The sequence below is a fragment of the Lycium ferocissimum genome, chromosome 11 (assembly GCF_029784015.1).
Source record: "Lycium ferocissimum isolate CSIRO_LF1 chromosome 11, AGI_CSIRO_Lferr_CH_V1, whole genome shotgun sequence".
Taxonomy (NCBI): Eukaryota; Viridiplantae; Streptophyta; class Magnoliopsida; order Solanales; family Solanaceae; genus Lycium; species Lycium ferocissimum.
The window spans coordinates 35706621-35722469 of NC_081352.1; the positions used below are offsets into that span (position 1 = coordinate 35706621).

The window sequence follows — 15849 nt, forward strand, 5'->3', positions numbered from 1 at the left end:
TAGTCACAAATAGATAATAAAGTAAGTTGAGAATCATGAAGTTTCAAGTTCAAATTCAATAGCGGTAAAAACAATTGGTGATTTCCATCCGTCCAAGCTTTTTTAAATAAAGTTGTCTGGTATCTATGCTGGTGCATGGGAGCTCACACGTACTCAGTGAAATTAACTTCACTGAGATGCAGGCACACTGATCCGAACACCACGATTATAGAAAAAAAAATCCGAATAGCTTAGACAACAACTATAATTCTGTTTTGTACTATGTTATTAACAGTTTGCTCTAGCAAGATAAAACTCTGGATAGGCGGATATGACATGGAGATACCCAAAAATCTGCTAAACACTTCTCATTGGTTGATGCACAACTTCAAATGTATCTCACACCACAATTTCATATCCTTGCAAACTTAGCCACCCACGTAATAATGGTCACTTTCTAAACACAAGAACCAGTATTGTTGGATGGGCCCCCCAAGATATCTCAAGCAGCTATATATATATATATATATATATTTTTCAAGAAACATAGTCAAATGTCATCAGGTCCAAGAAAGAAATTAAGAAAGAGAGAAAATGGCAGCAACCGGCAGCTCCGCTACAGTTGTTAGAGCAACTCCATTCTTGGGCCAGACCAAATATGCCAACGCTCTTAGAGATGTTGTTTCCATGGGCTCTGCCAAATTCACCATGGTAAATGTTTTAGTGATATTTTACCTATATGTTTATGTTACATAAATATATTATAAAATACTGAATTCAGTTGAACCTGTTGGAACTATATTGTATTCGTCTTTGCTAAGTTGTGTTGTCTTGTTTGTTTTTCTTTTTTAATGTTGTTAAGAGTAATGACCTATGGTATGGGCCCGACCGTGTCAAGTACTTGGGACCGTTTTCTGCTCAAACTCCTTCATACTTGACTGGAGAATTCCCCGGTGATTACGGATGGGATACTGCTGGTTTATCTGCTGATCCTGAGGCCTTTGCCAAGAACAGAGCTCTTGAGGTACTTTCTATTTCTTTTACATGAAGTAAATTCGAAGTCTGGATGAAAGAACAAGGCTATGGAGCAATCATGTAGAAATGTATTTCCTCAGTTTCATTTTATGATCTAAGTTTAAAACGAAATAAATATTTTTGAAACTTGTGGGATAAAATAATCCATAGACTTACAAATGTCTATGAATTATCACATTAAGGATCAAATAAAAGTTTAAAATTAAATTGTTTCTAGATAAAGAAAGTTATCATTCCTTCGAGACGGACTAAAAGTGAAGTATCACGTCAAATGCGACAGAAGGAATACTAGATTTTCTAAATGTTGCATAAACTCATATGCAATTGTCTCTGACTAATCTAGGATTAAGGCGTAGTTACTCAATTAATGCTCATTAAAATTGTACAATTCTAGGTCATCCATGGGAGATGGGCCATGCTTGGGGCACTTGGCTGCATTACACCGGAAGTTCTTGAGAAATGGGTTAAAGTGGACTTTAAAGAACCGGTATGGTTCAAAGCTGGAGCCCAAATCTTCAGTGATGGAGGACTGGACTATTTGGGCAACCCAAACCTTGTCCATGCTCAAAGCATTCTAGCAGTATTGGGCTTCCAAGTAGTTCTAATGGGCCTTGTAGAAGGTTTTAGAATTAATGGGCTACCTGGAGTTGGTGAAGGCAACAATCTCTACCCAGGTGGCCAATACTTTGACCCATTGGGCTTAGCAGATGACCCAACTACTTTCGCCGAGCTCAAGGTTAAGGAGATCAAGAATGGAAGATTGGCTATGTTCTCCATGTTCGGATTCTTCGTTCAAGCTATTGTAACTGGAAAAGGCCCACTCGAGAACCTCTTGGATCACCTTGACAACCCCGTTGCTAACAATGCATGGGTTTTTGCTACTAAGTTTGCTCCTGGATCTTAGATTTAACATTTTGACTTCCTCCATAAGAGGCTTGTACCACTTAAATCATTCATAATGCAAATATTTGGCAGATGAAAACTATTTTACCGCGCGATACATACACTTGAACCACTAGTTTCAGAACCACTAGCATTTCATTTGACTATTACGACAACAACAGATATGCTTCAATCGCAAGCAATCATATGAACCTTCACTATCTATCACTCCATTCAAGCTCATCTCAATTGAATATTACATAAAATTAAAATAAAAGCGCAAAATATTCTATATATTTTACTAGCATAAAAGTCTCATACATGACTAAAAGACTCCTAAAAAACCTTGGACTTGAAGTAAACGTACTGACATGACAAAGATTTAACACTTTTTAAAGTGAAGGAGAGTCGTACGAATAGCCTACACATAACAAAAGTAGGTCAACATTGGTGAAAGAGTTGAAGGGAGAAACAAGAAGAATGCTCATATGCAAAACACCATCACATTTGGCTACTCATTGTGGAGTTGTGAACAATCAAGTAATAACTTTTCTGCAATTGATCACCATCTTTCATAACAACAACTAATTACAACATTTGCTAATGCAAAAGCATGTGGACTAGGAAAACTCAAGAGTCCCATTTTTTCGCAAGCTATCTGATGTACTTCCAAAACCTAGCATTGTTTACAACAGCCTATTCACAAACAAGCTCTTAACTATCTAGCCGAGGGATCACAGAGGATCCGCAACTAAGCACACATACTATTTCCCAATCACCACCAACTCTGCTACATTACCAATGATAGTTGGGGAAATTCGATTCACCTATACATTTTAACACCCTAAAGAAGAAAATGAGAAGCTAAAATCACTTGCTCTTCTTACCCCACCATTTCCTACGAGTCTTCCCTGCTTTAGAATAACCAAGCTTGTGTACTTTTGTCTTTGTCTCCTTTAACCGGACCTTGTAATCTTTTTTCCATTCCTCAAACCTGCGTTTCAATCTTCGATACTCATCTGCAGGATTAGTAGAATGTAACTGCCCTGGCTTCAATTGAACAATTGCCATGGCTTCATCATCAAAATTCTGCTTCCGCTGCTCAAATTCCATATTAAGGTGGCTGACTAAGGATAAACCACCGTTAACCTCTCTATTATTAGCTCCAACACCAAAGCTGTTGTTAGAAAATCTAACTGGAGTGTGCCCCGCAGGAGTGTCCATAGATGTTGCATCATCAGAATCATAATAGTGAGGAGATGGGGAACCTTCGAGTTTTCCAGGTCGACCAGTAGTATCACCAGCACCAAGACTGTTCTTGGCTGCAGCTAGACTAGCCTGCTTTAACAAAGCAATTGATGTTACAATAACCTTGTAAATCCAGAAATAGAGTTCGCGAGTATAAACTCAACTTCCAGTAGAAAACTAACAAAAGAAGATTTGCTGATGTGACTGATGTAAGGGACATAGTGATCAGCCAATGAAAAAAGGTTTTTGTTTTCTTTATCTTGCGGAAGCTTTTTCAACAGGCCAGGAAGTATGAGTACATTCAACAGAGCAACATAATGACAACATGCATTCGTTATTTTGTTTTTCTGTTCGTTAAGTTAAAATATGGAATAATGTCTATCACATCATTGTAATGTCCATCTAGGATCATATTGCAGCATTCATAGAGCATTCTAGAAATATGGATACCTGCAATGATGTAATTTTGTTTTGCCACATCTCCTCCATTGACCTCATCTTGGCCTCATATTCTAAGCATTGGGCCTCGAATTGGTTTACTTGTTTCTTCAGGGCAGCATTTTCCTTTTCCTTCTGTTCAAGGGTTGCCTCAGCCTTTAAAACCCGTCTTTCGAGGTCTTCTACAACAGAAGGTAAAATTTCTCGAGGCAACTCCTGCTTGGAAAAAAGATTCAAACTTACTACAACATCAACCAGGTTCTAAGTATCACAGACTGCATTGCTGCCTCCACTCTTCCAATTTAAGTTAATATCAGAATTCACTTTGAATGAATAGCCATAGTGCAATAAGAAATAAGGAAAGCATGAAAGATGAAGCCAATATTATCCTGATTGATCCATTGGTGACTCTTCACCAGCTGTCCTTTCCCTTTCCCCTTTTAGCTTCTAGGAGGGGGACGGACGTATAAACCAAAAAAGAGCCTTACTACCCAGTTCTCTTACTATTTTTTTCTTTCAATCTAAATAATCAACACTCGGCATTTTCGAGATGCCAGAGCATTTCATCTTCCAAAGAAAGATTAAAAAAATGAAGAAAGATTCCCCTGAATCCTGAAATCAGACAAGCAGTTGCATACCCAAAATTGGTTTGAATTATCCCCCCCCCCCCCCCCCAAAAAAAAAAGAAAAAAGAAAAAAAAAGAAATACCTAAAATTGGCTTCATGAAACAGGCCACCAAATTCTTAAAGATATTAGTCCTGAAGCAGATTTTACAATTCTGAACGAAGAAAGAAGAAAAGTTAAAATAAAATTTATGGAAAAACTTTTCTAGAAAAACTAATTATTCTGTAATAAGCTCTATTAAGAGAACAAAAACTGAGGCACGAGGACTCCTAGTAAGGATATGTGTGAATCTTTATCACAGAGTACCTTGACCTGCGTTTTCCTGCCAGTTTTTCGTGTGTCTACATTTAACATTTTTGAATTCTGCAGTTTACTAAGATCCCTTCGAGCCAACCAGCCACGAATAGCTGCAATAAAGAAGATGTGTGATTAGATATATTTGGCTTCATAACAAAAGAGATACCATGCAAATAACTTTACCTGATTGTATCTGCACAACAGCCACCAGCTGGTCATCGCTTTCTTCGCAGGCAACCTTCCCTTTAGACCCCACTTTAGTATTATACTGCATTCTTGCTATTTCACCACGAATAACTACAAGAACGAATGTTGACATCAAAACATCAGATACAATTCAACATTGGAGGCTTAACATTAATTTATATTGATGCATAGTAATATATTTTTTCTTTTTCCAAAATCACCGCAATGGCATCCCCAGTGCCCAAAAATATTGAAGATATCTAATATAGTCTTGAAATGGACAAATACTCCTACAAACTGATAGACACAACATTCTTCATGAATATCATCTTCTATTGTATTCTCAAAAAAAAAAAAAAAAAAGGAAAGAAAAAAGAGGAGCTGCAAAGGGATCTGCTTTACATGATTGAAGTATGATTACTCCTCCTTTCAGCTCATGGAAGTGCCGACGAGCACGATGGCCACGAAAGCACTTCTGCACCTCTAGAGTACCTTGCAGAACTTGGTTCCTTACATCCTCCAATGCAGCAATCTACATGTCACACAAAAAGGAAATCCAATCTTCAATAGCAAACATAACATATTAGAGGAAATATGCTATATCCATAAGCCATAACTTTTGTCATTTTTAGCTATATCCATAAGCCATAACTTTTGTCATTTTTATTGTTCTTTCTGATATGCATGGGACTACTCAAAAACCTTCTCTAAACGGACACATGCCTTCAAAAATATGATATGTCCTCAAAGTGATGCCACCAGTTTGTAAGACTCCACACTTTTTCTTAAGATAACTATGGTGTCTGGGCCAGCTTGTGTGCTCATCGCCGCACCACATGTTTTTTAAATCATTATTTGCTTCAACTATATAGCAGTAACGATTAGAAAAGGTTTAAACTTTCTGATGCTTCTTTTGAATGATTAGGCAAATGACATAAATTATTTAAAAAGAAAACATATCCACGCAAGAGAACAAGGAACGATGAACTCACCTGTCCTGCTCGGAAATATAACTTTGTATACCCAACTTGGTACAGTTCCGGAAGAATACCAAACTGCTGAAGAATGCCAACTGACATACTTAAAGGATCTAGGCATGCATTATCCTTTGGCAGAAGGAAGCCGTACCTAAAGTACCGCATTCATATAAGTCAACAAACAACCAAAAGAACAAATCAGCAACAAACTAAGGATCGTGTATGTCACCTGCTTGTGAATTCTTGATGTGTAAACCTAGTAGGATAGCCAGATCTTGATATTCTAACCACTTCAAGAACACCACAGCATCTGAGCTGTTCTATGACAAGATCTTTGTCAGACATGCCAGGAAGCTGCTTATTATTTGGTTTTATGCAACATATAAAGTGTGGTATGGTATTTTCCAACTGCTGCATCAATTTGAACAAATTATCCTGCCAGAAGATTTTGATAAAGGACAACATTGAGAAACTATCATAGTACCCCAAGATACAAACTTTTATTTTCTAGGTGTTTAGTTTGTCAGCATGATCAAGTTCTATAGAAAATTTAAGTAAACAACCACCTTAAACTTAGTTGCAACACTTTGATACTGAACATCTGGCACCCTTGTATAGGTTGATGGAATTGAGAATTTTTTATCTTCAGGTAGGTGGCTTTCACTTGATGAGAGTAGCTGAATTATGTCAGGATGCAGCGCATCTCTATTCTTTTCTAAGAAGCCAGTTGCATCATAAGTTACCTGAAAAACACACACATATATATATATAATTACAGAGTTCAGAGTTAGACAACTACAATGTGATTAACTCAGAAATCCCACAGAGAAACATATCCTATAAAGAGAATTTGCTGATTTTTCCCAAAACAAAGTCTACATAATGTTTTTCTATAAAGCATCTAGTTTAAGGATAAAAGACAACGTAACCTTGCCCTATTTAACTCAACCACTTTTTCAATGAAGGAAGATCTGCCAAAAAGGCAAACAAAGACACTGCAATTATTAAAAAAAGAGAACTCTTATTAAGAGGCTCATTAAGTAAGAGTTAGGTCTCCATATAAGCATATAGCGTGGTTAAAGGTTTTGACAACACCAAAAACCAAATTAAATTAAAGTGCAAGATAAGTATTATCTCAGATCATCAATAAAGGGATTATACCATCAAATGACTTGATGGTTAGTCAAGAGTGACAGTCTGCAGACATGTCAAGACCCAAAACCACAATTGCTCTAGAATAAATCAGAAACTTTTCACTAAACATTGTTAGACGAGTATCACTTAAGCCATGAAAATACTACTTAATGTCCGTGGGACTATTGCAAAAGACAAGAAAAGATGCGTTTTATAAGAGAAACTGACCTCTCCAGCATAATGGCGAATAGAAAATCCTTCTCTTTCGCTTTTAAAGCAAGGGTTAGTTCTGATTTCCTGCTCAAGTTTACTCGCAAAGGTCAAATCAGTGGCTTTTAGTGAATTTGATTCTTCATTCAACAAAGATATAAGCCCAATATGTTTCTGCAAAATGAAAATGACAGTTCATCGATCAAATGTTATGTCCATTCAAATACATATTGTAGATTGTGTAGCTAAAATACCGAGATCTCTATGATTGACACTGGTACTTTATACTCGAGATTTGCATTTTAAGACTTCAACCGTAAGAAGCAATACAACGATAAAAAAAGTTGTGGTGGCAGCTATATCAAATAGAACTTGTGACAACACGAACAGAGGCATTTTTATCCTTCTCTTCCAACTTAACAATTAAACATGGAAAGAGTAATCAGACTAAACGAGAAAAAGATGTAAAAACCTTTGTTTGCAAAAAGAGCAAAGACAATGTGACTGCAATTAAGAACGAATGTAAACGTGTAACCCGGGACAGAAGAAAGTTGTCAGATTATATAAACTCCTGAGGCCAAATAAATAGGAAAAGGAACCAAAAGGAAAGAATACCTTTTCAAAAAGGTCCAGGCACTCTTGGTTGTCTTCAAAATCTACTTTTGCCCAATCAATTCCATCCAATTCATATTCCTGATATGTAAAACATCAGTTCTTGTATCGACATCTAAAAACTATGCTGCAAGGAATATCTTCAGGAGAGTATAAAGCCCAAACATGCACAGGATAACTACAGAGAGAAAAGCCTGAGCCTAACAATCCTGGTTTTTTATGCATAACATCAAAAAATTTGCAGCAGCCACTGATCTTAAATGCCCTTAATTTTCCGTAGAGAGTATATTACTCTACGGTAGATCAGGAATTAGGGAACTAGCAGTACAAACGAGAAATAAATTGATACAATTGAAATGACAAAATGTAAATAGGCAAAAGGTAAATAGAGGAGGAAGAGAGAGTGCATTGTGTTATTCAAAAGTCCGAATACACAATCGTAAAATGCTTCCTTTGAATACATAAAGTACAAGGCTAATGAAGCAATAAGAATGACTAGGAACGATCGTGATATGCTTACCTCTTGCTCGAGTTTCAATAGATGTCTGTTGACATGCTGCTGGAGCCTCTCATTTGCATAGTTTATGAAAAATTGTTCGAAGGTGTTTCTCTGAAAAGTGGAATGGGGACTGTCAAGGTGGACAAAAGGAATCTCCCTATGCAGTATACTAGTGAAAAAAATCACCCGCAGATCAATTTACCTTAAATGATTCAAAACCATAAATGTCTAGAATATTTATGGATCTACCCGTCTGTTCTTTACCCATTGCAAGGTTTCTGTTCATTTGATCTACTATCCAGTCAAACAAGTTTGCATAAATGAACTTTGCCAATGCATCTCTTCTATAAGTTGCCTGAACCAGAGTCAAAACGAGTCATGTTCTCAAGAGAAGAAATGAGAATGCTAAATTCAATATAGTAGAAAAATTAATTGTGAATAATGCAGATTCTGATAAATAGAAGGATGAGAATTGACAGAAAGAGAAAATCAGGAAGAGATGGAATATAAAACTAAAAGTACTTCAACTAACCTGCTCCATAGTTAAACTCTTGGCAACTTTATCTTTGCGGACTTGTATTTGGCTTGTGGATAAAGCTAGTATGAGCTCATTTACACTACAGCCAATCAAGCTAGCAGCATTTGTAACAGCTGCAATATCAAAGATGGTGACAAACCAAACAGATAAAGAAGACCTCCATACAAGTACAGATATAAATGAATATAAAAAAGTTGAAGACCTCGCATACAAAGTTAAGCAAGAAACTTCACAATTATTGTTACGAAGTAAGACCATACAAGAGGTGCAGGAAAGAATTATCATGAGAATGCAGAAGATATTTGCATGAACCCGAACAACAGAGGCTTTTGACATGTAAAACGCTTTGGCCTAAAAAAGTTGACAAGCGTATGATAGACCCTCAATACTGCAGAGAAATGGAGTTAAGAAGAGTAATTCTGGAGTTAAAATAACTACTCCAAAGAAAAATAACCAACTGACAAGGCGAAATATGACAGACCGCCCTTAACTCAAAAGGGAAGAAAGTGTTAAAGCTGAAACCGACAAGATGCTGAACAAAAGTCAAGTCCAGATATTCACAGTTGGAAAGCTAACTTACAATTGACCAAGAGTAATTACTTATATACGTATAGGATTATGAAAATAATATCTGCTAATACTTTCAGAAAGAACAAAATTTTAGAGGATCAACATTAGCTAAACTGCTACATTGACAAGATAGCGCACCTTCACTTTGCACAACTTCAACATGGCTTTCATTGTCAATTACTTGGAATGTTATATTTCCCAACCATAGAACTGAAGCAATCATCTGAAAAGCATGCTCTTGATCCCTTCCAGAAATCCTAACAGTATTTAGGGCTTCCTGGGAAAGTGAGAGAAACAAAGGAAATAATTATAAACAAGATCCAGCACGGCATTGAACTGAAAGAATAGAAATCAAACATAAGTTGACCATATCTTATCCCTCAAGGCTCACCATAAGCTTACGAAATTCCTCGGCATCATCAACATCATGGATCTCCAAGCAGTCACTCTGGATGAGATATTTGTATTCTGATGCACCTTTTAACTTAAGTTTATCTGGGAATAAATCAAATAACAGTTCTGAAAACGAAATATTCTGCAACTTCTTTAACTAACTTATAAAAAAATGAATCTTTAACTAACACCCCAGCTCCCATAAAGAAGATAAACAGAAACAAAGAATTATCAAAAGCTGTACAGAAGCCGTTCACTTCTAGATACCGCAAAACCAAAACAGAAAATTTATAGAGCACTAGCTAGAAAGGAAAAAGGAAGTTCAATCTCTTAAATATTCTCCTTGCTAGAAAACAAAAAGTTATATACACATAATATTGAAAGATTTTCATTTCAACCAGGTTTTCTAACGCCAACAAAATTTCTCACTTTATAAATGATTCATAAAAATGTATGCATCACTTCTATATTTTTCTGCTCGAAAGTTCCACTTATAAATGATTCATAAACTGTATGCATAACTTCTATATTTTTCTGCTCGAAAGTTCCACTTCCATGTTTAACATCTTGTTGGAAACACTACAGTTTTGTGACTGCTACTTTACACTTGTATCCTATTATATTGATTTTTTATAACTTCAAAATCACAACCCTGATTTCACCTTTACAATCACAGAATTGCTAGTTCTGAAGATATGTGAAAAACATCTTAGGTGTTGTAACCAGTTAACCATATAGCATTAAAAACAGAATTTTTTTGACAGTGAAGATATATTGCAAGGCAAAAGCCATGTAAAGTCCTACGAATGAAATAAGCAACAAGAAAATACAATAAAAGGTCCAATATCAATTACAAACCTCTCAAAGTAGGTGGAGCCCCGGCACATAGTTGGTAAAAGATATGGTAGGACCTCTCTCCATCGACCAGTTGAACCACTCTCGACTGCCCAAAGAAGACATTATGTTTCAAAAGATTTAGATTGTGATAGTAACTATATAACTTCAACAAGAAATTCACAGTAGAGAGGAGAAGAAAATCACACCTTTTCAAGAAGTACTACTCATTATTTTAGCATTAAGGCATTGGGCATGCACAAAAATGTATAAAAGTCAGTAACAGTTATCAAAGGACAATAACAATAAATTGCATTCTCTGAGAAAACCAAAGGACAATTACACTTACAGGTTTGTATTTTAGCACCACATATCCTTCCTGTTGCACTAAAATGAATTTCAATCAACTTTCCCTGCATCCATCAGGGACAACAGTCAGAAAAGTATAATAAATGGGGAAATAACATAAATAAGCTTCTCACTTCCAGTTCACCACTCCCTTCTTGAATAAAGGAAAGTAAAAGGAAAAGAGAATCAGGCATAGAGACTGACAAATCGACTGGAGTTGCTGTTCCTGGAAGTTTTGGCATTCCCAAAGGCCTCCAATATGTAGCTTGTTTGCAGCACCTCCTTCTCTATCCCGTTACTGCCTCCACCAAGCTTAGCCAAGTATTCCATTGCAATCTTTGCTGTTTCCGTCTTCCCAGATCCACTTTCCCCACTGTATGATATGAAGAGTAATTAGTTCCTCCTAATCATTTAAAACACCCTGATTTCATAATCACAATCTACGACATCAACCACTGAACCAGAGTAGAAATACACTAAAGGTAACAAAGAGACAATTTCACCAACCTTATGATGATAGATTGACTTATTTCATCTGCAAGATTCAAAAGGTAAAGAAAAGAAATAAGGATCACCTTGCATCTAAAGTTTTTAAGGAGCTAACAATGATCCTTTTTCATATAATAAAATAAATATGGTTCCAAGGAAAACCTTCCATCATTCGATCGTAGGCAGAGTCAGCAGTAGAATAAACATGAGGATCATTCAAGAGCTTCTGTCTGTAAGCTGTAATAAATTCGTCCCCATACAATTGGACTTCTTTGAAGGGATTGATGGCTATTAAAACAGGCCCTGCCTTACTCTGCAGGCATAGGGGACAAAAAAAAAATATTAAAAGAGGAGAGACATGGAATTACATATGAGGCATAAATGCAGTTCAGTATTTTACGTACATATATAATTTCCCGCGCATATCTATGTTGAAGGTTGTGAAGAACTGATGGCTCGTTCAGATAACTAAGCTGCATGAGATCATCCACACCCTCAAGAACATCCGGATTAGCCGGTAATACCTCTCCTACAGACACTGTCACAACCTAAAGTATGACAAAGTCTAAGTCTGATGCTTCTTGTTAACTTTAAATATTCATCATCAGGAAATAGCAGGAATAGGTGAACTCACACTGCCATCAGAAAGTAATACCATAGCTTTCTCTCCTGAAGTTGATTGAATCTGTCCTGTTACCCATTGTCCATTCCTCAAGCGACACCAGATGCAAAGCTTCTGAAAACAGAGCTTAGAAGTTCAGTGTGGTCAACTAAACATAGCTTTTGGTTACATAACAAAATCATCCGAGTACAACCCAGAATCATCCAACAGTAAACAAACCAGACACAGTGACAACACAAGTGGAGCTCAAACCAGCACATGTACAAATTTTGCTTATCATTTAGTTAAAAATGTTAACTTTCTAGATTCAATGGAAAACTAAGTTCTTGAAACCTATGAACTGGAAATATTGCAGCGGTTCATTATCTTAGGTATACAACAAAACAGGAGAACTACTCTATCTGAACCTTACAAGTTTCCCTAATCCCAGATGCGAGCAACTCCTCGTGAAAAAAGATAGTCATAATTTGTTCAAACTCATAGGATTCTAAAACTACTACAGATTTCCCACTGATCTACAGTTGAACCAAGGCAATATGAAGGAAATTACACATAAATCAAAAATAGTTGACGTCGGTTATATGAGCTCAACTCCAAATACACTTTTTCTACTTCAACTTCAAATACTCTTTTGTTTCAACTTCAACTAAATATTATCCAAATGCCTACATCATTTGAAATTGATGATGGCCAAATGAACATTTGAAACAATGGAATACTTATAACTTGTGGAACTTAAGAAAATACACTTACTACATTAACTTTTTTGTTTTACCTTCTTAACAAAATAATCGATGTGATCGCTCCAACACTCATTTAGCCATCACAATTTGTAATAATGGAATACTATAACTTATGGAACTAAAGATAATAACCCTTACTAAAATAACTTTCTTTTTTACCTTCTTAACGAAATAATCCATTCGATCATCCCATTCATCCCACAATCTCTTTCTACTTTCCTTCTTTACATACGGCGATTCACTAACTTCCCTTTCTTTAACCTTCATACCACCAAAACCATTTCTTTTCAACACATTACACTCTTCTTCCTTCTTACAATTCTCCAATTTAACAACACCCTCTTTTTCGATACTTTTCGTTAAAATTCTCTTTGGTGATGGAGGCCTAGTCTTGGATTTTAATTTGGGTCGGGTCGGTAAAGCGGGTGGTAAATCTTTTGGTTTCTCATTTTCATCTCTTTGTTTAAGAGATTCTAACATTTCCTCTAATGAACTACGAACTATACTAGATGTTGAAACTGACAACATTTTTGAAACAAAGTTTTTGTTATTTGAAGTGGAATTATATGTATAAAAATTGTTTCATATGAATTTGAACAATGTCTTAAGCAACATTGCTCAAAGAAACAATTCTAAAACCCTAATTCAGATTTTTCAACAAACAAACAAAAAAAAAAATCAAACTTGTACAGAAGATTCATAAAAATGCATAAACCTCGAGATTTTTAAAAGATGTCTGAAGAAAAAGAAAAAAAAAAAAAAAACAGATTTGGGAAAGACAATAAAACTCTGAGCTGTTGAACTTTTTTTCTTTATTTCACACAGAACAAGATTGTGGAAAACGAAGTTCTTAGGGAAAAACAAAAAAAAAAAATAACTTCTTTTTAGGCTAATGTAATTTTTTTGCATGAAATGCAAACAAATTAAACTCTTTTAAGGAAGAGAGAAGAAGAACAGAGAGGAAAATGAAAATATCTAACGAAGAAAGAAAGCTTCTTCTTTTTTTAAATCTTGTTTATTGAAAGGAAAGGGAAAAGGGTGTTTACTTTTGTGTTGGGTGTTGGTTGGTTTTTTATTTTTAGAAAAACAAAAACTGCCGTTCAGGTAGAACCAAAAATAGAAAATACAGTAATGGATATGGAAAAGTTGAAATTTATGATGTTTGGTCTGAGTGGGAGTAGTAGAGGATGATTTTGATTTGAAGGAACCGTTGGATTTTATAAAGGAGATTAATATTAATATAAATAAATAAATTTGAATTTTATGTGGGGGCCTGGGATTTATCTATATAAAATATATAGTAGATGTATACTAGTGGTAAAGTACTTACATGCTAAAATAGCGTAGGCTTGAAATTTTGAAGTGGCAGACAGAGACACCTGAAAGGGAAACGGATAAAATGGGACATGGGGGAATCTAATTGGGTCCTGTAACTCTCTCTAATTACACTTGTAGACTTCAAATTGATAATGCTTCCGTTTACATCCAACTTTTTTTCCTGTTAAAATGGTAAAAGAGGTGATGATTAATACTTCTTATGTTCAAATGATTGAAACATCTTTAAACTATTTACAAAAAATATAAATTTAAAGTGTTTTTACATTTTTTTAAAAGGATGAATGAAAAATAGAATAGAGATAATCAAAAGGTATATCCTAAAGAGTGTATTGGAGATTACAAAAGATATTGGGGATAAAATCGCAATAGATTTGGTCAAACTAACGGTGCATTTGATGCATAATCGTAAGTTAGATGACCAACTTATAACTTACAATTGATTTTAATTTTATAAGTACTTGACTTAATAAATATTTTTAATGTTTATTAAACGAGTAGATAAGTTAAACACCCTCCATAATTGTACGAAGTAGGATGTGAGTCTTCCCATCCCCTACCCCCTGTGTAAAAAATAAAAAAAAATAAAAAAAAAAGTAGGATGTGAGTGTTGGCCAGGAAAAACCGCTCATGTTCAGAAAATGAAAGTTGCAAAAATGAGGATGTTGAGATATGAATGCATGGTCATAAAAACAAAAATAAAAAAATAAAAAAAAAAGTAGGATGTGAGTGTTGTGCAATTGTGGGTTTCAGGAGAGATAGAGGTAGGCTTAAGAAGTATTGGAGAGATGTGGTTAGTAGGTAGCTTTGTGGTAGTTTGAAGCGAAGTATTAGTATTATTAGCATAGTTCATTGTTCTTTGATTTTACGTTACTATCTGTTTTCCTTGTACTTCGGTTATCATTTAATTTAGATGTTGTTACTGTTTCTTTCGAGATATCACGAATGCGTAACACGGTCATTGCTTGGAGATCAAAACAATATATCTATATGATAATTTAAATAAATAATGAAAATATAATTTGCGGAATAAAATCTTGAAATTATCTCATAGCATGAAATATTCATGAAAACGTAATAGGGAAAGCATAAAACTCGGTCTATGAAACCTCTAAAACAAAGTCCGGTGGACATGGCCACGGACTACCATAAACCCGACTAATATAGACTCCATGTGAACCCCGAGGGAGTTGGGATAGATGATCGGGCGTATTTCCCCTTGCAAATCGAAGCACCGCGAGTGGGCACGTTAGTACATGGTGAATAGTACTAGTATGTAAAACTCCTCGAAATGGTGGTGTGAGAGATTAGCCGAATTGTGAGCACGAGTTTCTAAAAATGGAGAGATATAAAACTTCTGTAAACGTGGGGAATCTTAAGAAGTATTGGAGAGATGTATGAGATTTAAGTAATAATAGTAGGATCAGCTTTGTGGTAGTTTGAAAACATGAACATATATAGTTGGCTAAGATGATTTTCGTGAAATATTATTTTCACGAAATAACTTGTAACATGGTTTCATGAAATATCTTGTCATAGTCTTGCAAACATGTTCTTGATTCATGATAATAACAACAGTTCATAATTATATAAAATAATTGACTTGAAAACATGCCTTGCTACATAAAATCATAAGTTTTCATATAAACATAATCATTTAATTTAGATGTTAGGATTAAGTTTTAATAACCATAATGGAAGATTAGGAATACAATGACAAATATAGATACAAAGTTCATGTGTATAAATACATAAATACGGGCTTACCAATATGTTGGTTTTAATGCCCTAGGGTTTGAGCTTCATGGATATCAAGAAACGGAAAGAACGTAGACCCACACGTGAATGGAAGTTC

The 15849-nt window shown here is 35.3% G+C and overlaps 2 protein-coding genes across 2 annotated transcripts; one reads left to right on the top strand and one right to left on the bottom strand.

Moving 5' to 3' along the window:
• The first annotated feature begins 527 nt into the window (after positions 1 to 527).
• On the top strand, positions 528 to 1999 carry LOC132037229 (chlorophyll a-b binding protein 13, chloroplastic-like). The gene is made up of 3 exons (XM_059427721.1): positions 528 to 690; positions 842 to 1003; positions 1409 to 1999. The coding sequence occupies exons 1-3, from the start codon at positions 574 to 576 to the stop codon at positions 1916 to 1918; spliced, it is 789 nt and encodes a 262-aa protein (XP_059283704.1). The 5' UTR covers positions 528 to 573; the 3' UTR covers positions 1919 to 1999.
• Positions 1586 to 13851, bottom strand: LOC132037230 (myosin-2). Its single transcript, XM_059427722.1, has 24 exons — positions 12819 to 13851; positions 11929 to 12030; positions 11699 to 11842; positions 11457 to 11607; positions 11313 to 11340; positions 11010 to 11178; positions 10807 to 10870; positions 10667 to 10680; positions 10482 to 10566; positions 9622 to 9725; positions 9369 to 9507; positions 8655 to 8773; positions 8325 to 8477; positions 8144 to 8233; positions 7627 to 7704; positions 7030 to 7185; positions 6234 to 6410; positions 5897 to 6102; positions 5683 to 5818; positions 5093 to 5222; positions 4688 to 4801; positions 4514 to 4614; positions 3595 to 3798; positions 1586 to 3234 (listed from the first exon to the last, which is right to left on the bottom strand). The coding sequence occupies exons 1-24, from the start codon at positions 13185 to 13187 to the stop codon at positions 2767 to 2769; spliced, it is 3501 nt and encodes a 1166-aa protein (XP_059283705.1). The 5' UTR covers positions 13188 to 13851; the 3' UTR covers positions 1586 to 2766.
• Positions 13852 to 15849: the final 1998 nt, after the last annotated feature.

Bases quoted from the DNA above. Each gene is read 5' to 3' on its own strand.
- LOC132037229 (XM_059427721.1), top strand. From the start codon at position 574: ATGGCAGCAACCGGCAGCTCCGCTACAGTTGTTAGAGCAACTCCATTC. The intron at 691-841 runs GTAAATGTTTTA...AATGTTGTTAAG, and splicing joins GCTCTGCCAAATTCACCATG to AGTAATGACCTATGGTATGG. The intron at 1,004-1,408 runs GTACTTTCTATT...GTACAATTCTAG, and splicing joins CCAAGAACAGAGCTCTTGAG to GTCATCCATGGGAGATGGGC.
- LOC132037230 (XM_059427722.1), bottom strand. From the start codon at position 13,187: ATGTTGTCAGTTTCAACATCTAGTATAGTTCGTAGTTCATTAGAGGAA. The intron at 8,774-9,368 runs GTGCGCTATCTT...TTGATATTGCAG, and splicing joins TGAAGTTGTGCAAAGTGAAG to CTGTTACAAATGCTGCTAGC. The intron at 8,478-8,654 runs GTTAGTTGAAGT...ACTCTGGTTCAG, and splicing joins AGAGTTTAACTATGGAGCAG to GCAACTTATAGAAGAGATGC.